Below are 10,073 nucleotides of genomic sequence, written 5' to 3' on the forward strand. Positions count from 1 at the left end.
GAGAGAAAAGCCTGGTAAGGAGGCAAAATATGTTGATACTGGGGAAATAAGAAACAAACAGAGTAGGAAAATATTTAAATCAAAATATGTAGGTAGTAAATAAATTAAAATTATATGTATTCATACTCCAGGTATCCATAGAATAATCTGTCCAAAATAGGAAAAGATAAAATATTATGTGCTCTTAGACCATGTAAGTTAGAAAACACATATGATTTTGTCTTTAACACTTTGATATACAGTGTCAAAGAATAACATCATTTCTGATTTAACATTGAAACAGATACCACAATTTAATAGATACTAGATCTCTAGGCATATAACATCACCTAAGTCTTGACTGTTTCTCTGAAATTGCATAATGTTTTCTCTGTGACCAGCATGAGCGAGAACCTATAGTTTCATGTCATCAAAGCCAACCTATTTACAAAATCTTCCTGTAATGAACAAGATGACTGCACAATCTCATCATTGCCACTTTCATCTCTTTGTTTCTGAATGTATAGATGACTGGATTCAGAAAAGGAGTGATAAATGCATCAAAAATACCAAGATATTTATCCAGGTGTGATGAGGGAGAAGGCCATGTGTAGAAAAACATCAGCGGCCCGAAGAACAAAACTACCACAGTGATATGAGATGATAAAGTGGAGAGGGCCTTGAATGAACCTTGTGAAGAGTGTTTCCAAACAGTGAATAGAATAAAAATGTAGGAAATGACTAGTAAGACAAAAGATCCCACAGAAATAAGCCCACTATTAACACTAACCATGAACTCCAGGACTTGGGTATTTGTGCAGGCGAGTCTGAGGAGACGGGGAAGGTCACAGTAAAAACTGTCCAATACATTAGGGCCACAAAAGGGCAAGTTTACCACAAAAACTAATTGAAGCAATGAGTGGATAAAACCGACAATCCAGGAACTGACTAAAAAGTATAGGCACATTCTTGGACTCATGATAATCAGGTAGTGGAGAGGTTTGCATATGGCCACATATCTGTCAAAGGCCATGGCAATGAGCAGTACCATCTCAGTGCCCCCAGCAGCATGACTGAAGAAGATCTGAGTAATACATCCACAAAAGGAGATGGCTTTGTGCTTCTTAAAAATGTCACAAATCATTTTAGGGGCTGTGATTGAGCAAAAAATCATATCAATAACTGACAGGTTAGCCAGGAGGAAATACATGGGGGAGTGCAGATGAGCATCCAAGGTTACAGTGAACATAATGACAAGGTTTCCCATCATGCTTGCCAAGTAGAACAAAAAGGAAAAGACAAAAAGGAGGAGCTGAATCCCCCATGAATTAGTGAGTCCCAAAAACACAAACTCTGTTACTGTGGAGTGATTCATTCCATCCAATTTCTCAGAAACCAGGGTCGGTTTTTAGGTTACCTGAAGGAAGAAAATGAAAAACAAAATGCATAAGCAAGTATTAGCGTTCAAGAAAAAAAGTCGTCAGTCCATGAAAACAATCTTAATATTAACATCTCACACAGCCAAATCATCTCCATTACATGCACATTGGACCTCTACTTAGACGAGCCAGCTGGTTGCCAAAAGACATTATGGTTTTCAAAACTAACTTAATTCCATCTCTGGACCTATTTCCTCTCTTCTTTATTCCAGTATTACATAGGTATTTTTTATATTCTCCTATCCAGTGTGTTCTACTTCAGTAACATATGTTTATCTTCAAGTAGTTTTGACTATGATTTATTATGAATTGATATTAGTGCGGCCATTTGTATGGCCACCTAACAATTTCTAATGCACAGCATATAGCTTCCCAAAGTCTCTCTGTTGTTACTCATATTGTTCAATTCACCTTTGAAAGTTTTATTTCTTTGAACTTTCAAAATTTCTCTCACTCTATTCTCCAAATCACAAAATCCAATTCTCAATGTCCCAGCAGAAATGTTTTCTCATCTGCAAAAATTCCCAAATCTGCCCATTTCTATACTCTCTCTGAGCTGTTTGCATTTATTTCATTTTGCTTCTCACAATTATATAAATTTCCATCTCTCCAGTTAAAATGTAGTTTCTTGAAAACAGGAATTATATCTGGCTTTTATGAGTAATCCTCACCTCCATCAGAATCACCAATAGTGGCATAATCATTCAATGAATGCTTCTTACTTATTGAATGAATAAATTAATGGGACTGAAGAATAACCCTGAGTCAAGCAAGTAAATTATAATTCAGTAAGGTTCATATTAATGGTATATTTTGTGTTATCAAACAGGAGTTATCACAGGATCCCAAGCCTTCTTCCTGCAGTTATTTATTTAACTACACAAAGTAATATTTGCACAAGAAAATTCTGTCATCCAAAGAAATATAAGGTGCCAATTAGTAATTTTAAAAGGGGTCTTTGATATGTTTCAAAGTGAATAAAATCATTTATTTTATAAATGATACTCACTTTCCAAAAAACCCTCAATTTCTCATATAAAATATGTGATAAACTGAAACAATCTCCTCTACTGTGTATAAAGATAAGAATCCTGCCACATGAAAGTTGTCTCTTTTCTCTTTCAAAACACATTTGGAATGGATAAAAGAGTAACAGAAATAAAAACTGGGTGAAAAGAGCCAGACAGTGTCTGTGTCTGTGTCTGTAAGTGATAAAGGATGATGATCAAGGTATGAAGTCCAGAAAAAGAACTAAAGAACAAATATTGTATGATCTCACTCATATGTGAAATCTAATGAACCAAATAAACTGATGAGCAAAATAAAACCAGAGGCATGGATATATAGGACAGACTGACAGATCTCAGAGAAGGGGGGAGTGGGTAGAGGGACTGGGAGAGATAAGCCAGAGAACATACATGCATGTATATAACAATGTGGTGAAGGCTGATGGTGGGGGTGGCTGGGTGGAGGGGGCAAAGTGAGGGAAAATGGGGGACATCTGTAACAGTGTCAACAATTATTTTAAAAAAAACTAGAGGAAATTGTACAGGTCCCAATATGGACAAGTAAGGAGAAAACTACAATTTTTAGGGATAAAAAACTACTAGAGAAAACTATCAGAGGCCCACTGTTCAACGGGGTGTTCCTGATCAAGTACAATGCACATGTTTTATCAGTGAAATAATTAATATAAAAAGAGATACAGGAAGTGACCTGCTCATTATCACAAAGGTAACTGGTGGGAGAGGTCATACTAGGATCAAGAACCCCTGACTCCCACTGAAAGTTCTTTTTATTAAATAGCTTTTGTTTTCATTTCCTATTTTTGCTGTCACAAATTACCAGCAACCATGGCTTTAAAACTCACAAATGAAAATAAAAAATAAAATAATAAAATAAAATAAAATAAACACATAAATGTATTATTGCACAGTTCTGGAGATAAAAAGGACAAAATAGGTTTTCTAAGCTAAAATCAAGATGTTGGCAAAGCTGCATTCCTTATGGAGGGTCTAGGAGAGAGTCCATTTTCTTGCCTTTTCCAAGGTTGTCTGCATTCTTTGGCTTATAAGTTTTCTCCCCCTTCAAATTATATCACTTTAACTTCTGCTTGCATTGGAATACATCACTCCAATATCCTCTCTGACTCTGACTATCCTGCCCTCCTCTTATAAGGACCCTTGTGACTACAATGAGGTAACCCAGATAACCCAGGATAATTTTCTCATCTCAAAATACATTCACAGGTCCAGGTGTTAAGACATGGACATTTTGGGAACCATTATTCTACATATCACAACTTTCTTTCATGTGAACAGTATTTTAGGAGAAAAGGGGAGCTATTAAATCAATGACTCTGCCATAAGGGATTTCAGATAGCTTATCAGGAAGGTGAAAAAGATATTGGAGGAATGACAAATATAATTAAATAATGACTTCTGACTTCAACTGCATCTAGGACCAAGCCTGAATACTAATGGCCACCAGTGAAAGAAATCTATGATAATCAGTCAATCAGTAAGGTCTTGGACGAATAGTTATGTCAGGTGTATAATTGACTCCTGAATGGGTCTCTGAATGATTTGTGCTTGTTAATTTAATAAATATTTTGAGTGCCCAGAATGCCAGGCATTGGAGACATAGCATTGACCAGAATTCTTGCTTAAGTGGAGTCCATATTCATGACAGAAAATGCAATTTCAGCCTGTTACATATAGTTCTTCCTCCCTAGAAAGGATAATAACACTTGAAGAGAAATGCTGTAATTCATTAGTTTTTCATTAAAAATTCATTATTTTTTCAGTACCTGAGTTCAGAGAAACAAGCAGCAGCCATGATGCACTTTCTCCAAAGAAGGGGATCCAGTTTCATAGGACCCTTTCTCTAAATTACCATATTTTAATAATTCTAACTTCTTACCTTTGTTTCCCCAACCCTAGGGGTAATAGTTGTTTCCTGCAGTTGTTACCTCTATAATAATATATAGTTCTCTAGGGAAGGAAATTGGAACTCATATCAACAATTTGGAACAGAAGGAGGAAATAAACATCTAACCAGAACAGAATGAAGAAATAAGATCTCAAAAAAATGAGGAGAGGCTTAGGACAGCTGGGACAGCTTTAATCATTCTAACATCCAAATTGTGAAAGTGCCAAAAGGAGAAGAGGAAGAGCCAGATATTGAAAACTTATTTGAACAAATAATGAAGGACTTTCCTAATTTGGCAAAGGAAACAGACTTCCATGAAGTCCAGGAGGCCCAGAGAGACACAAAGAAATTGGACCTAAGGAGGCACACACCAAGGCACATCATAATTACATTACCCAAGATTAAAGATAAGGAGAAAATTTTAAAAGCAGCAAAAGAAAAGGGACAACCCACTTTCACCACTTCTATTCAATATAGTACTGGAAGTTTTAGTCACAGCAATCAGACAAGAAAAAGAAATAAAAGGCATCCAAATCAGAAAACAGGAAACAAAACTGTCACTGTTTGCAGATGACATGATAGTAGTCTACATAGAAAATCCTATAGACTCCACCAAAAAACTGCTTGACCTAATAAATGAATTTGGCAAAACAGCAGGATACAAAGTCAATATCCAGAAATCAAAGGCATTTCTGTACACCAACAATGAAACAGCAGAACCACAAATCAAGAAAAAAATCCCATTTGAAATAGCAAAAAGAAAAATAAAATACCTATGAATAAACCTAACCAAAGAGGTAAAAGATCTGTATGCAGAAAACTACATAACACTGAGGAAAGAAATCAAGGAAGACACAAACAAATGGAAACATATACAGTGTTCATGCAGTGGAAGAATTAATATCATCAAAATGTCCAAACTATCCAAAGCAATTTACACATTCAATGCAATACCTATTAAAGTACCAATGGCTTATTTCACAGACATAGAACAAACACTTCAAACATTTATATGGAACCATGAACAACCCCGAATAGCTCCTGCAATTTTGAGAAAGATGAGTGAAGTAGGATGGATCACAATACCTGACACTAAACTATACTACAAGGACACTGTAATCAAAACAGCCTGGTACTGGCATAAAAACAGGCACATGGACCAATGGAACAGAACAGAGGGCCCAGAAATAAACCCAAGTCTCTACAGTCAATTAATATTTGACAAAGGAAGCAGCAACATAAAATGGAATAAAAATAGCCTCTTCAACAAATGGTGTTGGGAGAACTGGACAGCTATGTGCAAAAAAAATGAAACTCGAGTACCAACTTACACCTTATACAAAAATAAATTCAAGGTGGATAAAACACTTAAATATAAGTCATGATAGCATTAAAGTCCTAGAAGAGAACGTAGGCAGGAAAATCTCAGATATTTCATGCAGAAACTTTTTTACTGACATGTCCCCTAGAGCAAGGGACATAAAGGAAAGAATAAACAAATGGGATCTCATCAAAATTAAAAGCTTTTGCACAGCTAAAGAAAACAGTATCAAAATAAAAAGAGAATGGACTGTATGGGAAAACATATTTGCCAATGATACCTCAGACAAGGGTTTCATCTCCAAAATATATAAAGAACTTACATGACTCCACTCTAAGAAGACAAGCAACCCAATTTAAAAATGGGGAAAGGACTTGAACAGACACTTCTCCAAGGAGGACATACAGAAGATCCAAAGACACATGAAACAATGTTCAATATCGCTAGCTATCAGAGAGAGGCAAATTAAAACTACAATGAGATACCACTTCACACCAGTCAGAATGGCCATCATAAACAAAGCAACAAACAACAAGTGTTGGAGAGGTTGTGGAGAAAAGGGGACCCTAGTGCACTGTTGGTGGGACTGCAGACTGGTACAACCACTATGGAAAGCAGTATGGAACTTCCTCAGAAAACTAAAAATGAATCTGCCTTTTGACCCAGCAATTCCACTGCTGGGACTATATCCTAAGAACACTAAAACACCAATACAAAAGAACTTTTGCACCCCGATGTTCATAGCAGCACAATTTACAATAGCTAGGTGCTGGAAGCAACCTAGATGCCCATCAGTAAATGAGTGGATCAAAAAACTATGGTACATTTACACAATGGAATTCTATGCAGCAGAAAGAAAGAAGGAGCTCCTACCCTTTGCAACAGCATGGATGGAGCTGGAAAGCATTATGCTAAGCAAAAAAAGACAGGCAGGGAAAGACAAATACTATATGATCTCACCTTTAACAGGAACCTAAACAACAAAACAAAGAAACAAGCAAAATATAGCCAAGGACACTGAAATAGAGGACAGACTGACAGTGACCAGAGGGGAGAGAAGAGGGAATTTCAGGGGAGAATGGGAAGGGTTTACAGGAACAAATTTAAAGGACACATGGACAAAAACTAGGGGGAGGGTAGTAATGAGAGGAAAGTGGGGAGGATTGGGTGGGTGGGCTGGAATGGGAGTAAAAGGGAGAAAACTGTACTTGAACAATGATTAAAATAAAATTTTTTAAAAAGAGAGAAAAGGGACAGCTACCTACAAAGGAGTTCTCATAAGACTGTCAGCTGATTTCTCAAAAGACACCTTACAGGCAAGAAGCTGGGAAGAAGTAATCAACATCATGAAAGGCAAGGACCTACATCCAAGATTACTCTATACAGCAAAGCTATCATTTAGAATGGAAGGGCAGATAAAGTGCTTCCCAGATAAGGTCAAGTTAAAGGAGTCCATCATCACCAAGCCCTTATCATATGAAATGTTAAAGGGACTTACCTCAGAAAAAGAAGATAAAAATGTGAATGGTAAAATGACAACAAGCTCACAACAATCAACAACTGAACCTAAAAAACAAAAAGAAAAACTAAGCAAACAACTGGAATAGGAACAGAATCACAGAAATGGAGATTACATGGAGGGTTATCACTGGAGCGGGAGAATGAGAGGAAAGGGTACAGGGAATAAGAAGCAGAAGTGGTAGGTAGAAAATAGACAGGGGGAGGTTAAGAATAGTACTGGAAATGGAGAAGCCAAAGAACATATATGTATGACCCATGGACATGAACTGTGGGTTGGAGGGGAATACTGGAGGGTGAGGGAGGCTGTGCAGGGAGGAAGGGAATAAAGGGGAGAAAAAAATTGGGTACTGTAATAGCATAGTAGATGAAAAATACTTAATATATATTTCTTTTATATGCTTTTAAATACATAGCTAGCATCTTTATAACTGGTTTATTTTTTATTTAAGTATAGTAGATATGTAATATTATATTAGTTACATTAATTTCAAGTGCACAACATAGTGATTGAACATTTTTTAACTTATGATGTGACCATGCAAACTTACCACAATATTATTCACTATAGTCCCCTTCATCTTTTCCACCCGTCCCCCTCCCATGATCCTGTGGTAACTATCCCTTCAGTCTCTGTTTCTATTAGTCTGTTTTTATTTTGTATAGCTTGCTCATTTGTTGTTGTTGTTTTAGATTCCACATATAAGTAAAACAATATGGTATTTGTCTTTGATTTATTTTACTATCAAAATTCTTTGGACTAAATGAAAAGCAGTTCAAAAATTGATGGTTGGAGAAAGATTTCTTAGCTTTTCACTCATTCACTCGACAAATATTTATGTAGCATTTATAAAAAGCCTAGCATTCTGTCTACCCTTAGAGATAATATAAAGATGAAAAGAGAATAGATATATATTGTGTAGAATAAAGAAATGAAGAAACTAAACATATATAAAGTGAGACTGTAAGTTTATCAGAATGGTTTTGAGTTGTATAAACTCTTTTATGACTTATAAGCAAAACTCCACGTCATGAACGATGAACAAACTAGTCAAAATTACTATAGAAATGGGCATAAAAATAAAACAAAAAGGATTACTTACTAAGAAAAGAAATGCTCCTAACCAAGTTTTTAAGGCTTCCATTTAGTAGGAGTAACAATGAGAATATATGATGAAGTGAAAATATAAGTCGTGCTTCCTCTAAATTGAAATTCAAATAGCAAAAACTAACAAATAAGAACAGCAAAGAAAATAGAGGTAAACTTCACTATTAATGAATTTATAACAAATAGAGTAAGCAAAATTAAAAAAGGATTTATTAGGTCATTTGGAAAAAAAATATGAGTTTCTATGTGCCAGTGTCTAACCACAGGACAAGTATATTTTTAAAAATATGTTAAGTGCAGGAACCTAATCAACAAAACAAATAAGCAAGGAAACTATAACCAGAGACATTGAAATTAAGAACAAACTAATAGTAACCAGAGGGGAGGTGAGGGGAAAAGGGGGAAGGGTATTCAGGAACATGCATAAAGGACACATGGACAAAACCAAAGGGCGGTAGGATCAAGGGTGGAAAGCAAGGACGGCTGGGGTGTTGGGGTTGGGGAGGGTAAAATGGAGGCAACTATACTTGAACAACAATTAAATAAAAGTTTTTGCTAAGTGAAATAAGCAAGGTGGTGAAAGACAAATACCATATGATCTCATCATTAACAGGAACCTACTCAACAAAACAAACAAGCAAGCAAAGTATAGCCAAAGACATTGAAATTGAGAACAGGCTGACAGTGACCAGAGGGGACAGGGGAGGGGATAATGGGGGGAAGGGGTGAAGGGTTTACAGGAACAAGTATAAGAGACACATGGACAATAGCAAGGCAGGGTGGAAACAGGGGAGGAGGTGGGGAGGGGTGGAGTGGTGGGGAGGGGTGGTAGGAAAAGGCAGAAAACTGTACTTGAACAATAATTTTAAAATGTTAAATATAAAAAAATAAAAAGAAATCTGTAATAAAAATATTTTTATTTTTTTAAATATGTTAAATGCATTCTTAAAATCAGAAATAAAATTCATAGAAAATGAGAAAAAGGAAAGCAAAGCAAAACTGGATTGTAGAATGCAGCAGAACAAGATTTTCAGTTAGATGAACGTATTATGACCAAAAAAATGGGGGAATGGGAGCTTTTTACTATGTAGAATCTTATAAGTCCCAGTACCCAAAATTATTTTGTAATTGTACCTAGCCTTAGAATTGCTTTCATTTAGGCTAACATACTGAATTCCCTAGTTTTACTTACATTGCTAAGGGAAGGGTGCTCCATTAAGCTATTACATACAAACAAGTTACCAGACTGTGTTCCTTAGCCTCGCTCTTATACAGGCAAAAAATGAGAGTTTTGATGACAAAGATATTAGTGGCCCATTTTAAACCTGATTCATCATCAAGAAGGATTAGCTTGAATAGGTTGCTGCAGAAGACCAGTAAAGAGTAGATGAGCTCAGAAGAAGAGCAGCAGACCCCAGAGATGAGAGCTAAAGCTAAGAAAAGGAAAAGTGAGATCGAAGACAAAATGTGCCTATTTCACTATCCCTTAAAGAGCAAAGGCCACAAAATAATATCAATAGAAAATATCAGCAGATCTAGAAACTTACCTGTCTTCAAGTCTTCAAATTTCTTAGCTATCCACTGAATGGCTCTGAGTTACAGTCTCTGAATGGCTTCTAGTGGGAGACGCTAGGTTCTGGCTTCTTCATCCCTTTGAGGCATCCCAGACCCTTCGTGGAAAGAGTTCTGCTCTCCCAAGACCATTGCCATTATCAGACTTTTCACTTCGAGTTCTATGGTTCTGATTTAGCTGTTACTTTCAAGAATTACAAGGGTA

General features: G+C 36.2%; 1 protein-coding gene across 1 annotated transcript; it reads right to left on the minus strand.

Moving 5' to 3' along the window:
• Positions 1–424: 424 nt before the first annotated feature.
• On the minus strand, positions 425–1,372 carry LOC123808612 (olfactory receptor 4F15). The gene has a single exon (XM_045823379.1). It carries the CDS (start codon positions 1,352–1,354, stop codon positions 425–427), a length of 930 nt encoding a protein of 309 aa, XP_045679335.1. The 5' UTR covers positions 1,355–1,372.
• Positions 1,373–10,073: the final 8,701 nt, after the last annotated feature.

Source organism: Phyllostomus hastatus, unplaced genomic scaffold, assembly GCF_019186645.2.
Source record: "Phyllostomus hastatus isolate PE091 unplaced genomic scaffold, TTU_PhHast_1.1 phas_scaffold_501, whole genome shotgun sequence".
In the NCBI taxonomy this organism is placed as follows: domain Eukaryota; kingdom Metazoa; phylum Chordata; class Mammalia; order Chiroptera; family Phyllostomidae; genus Phyllostomus; species Phyllostomus hastatus.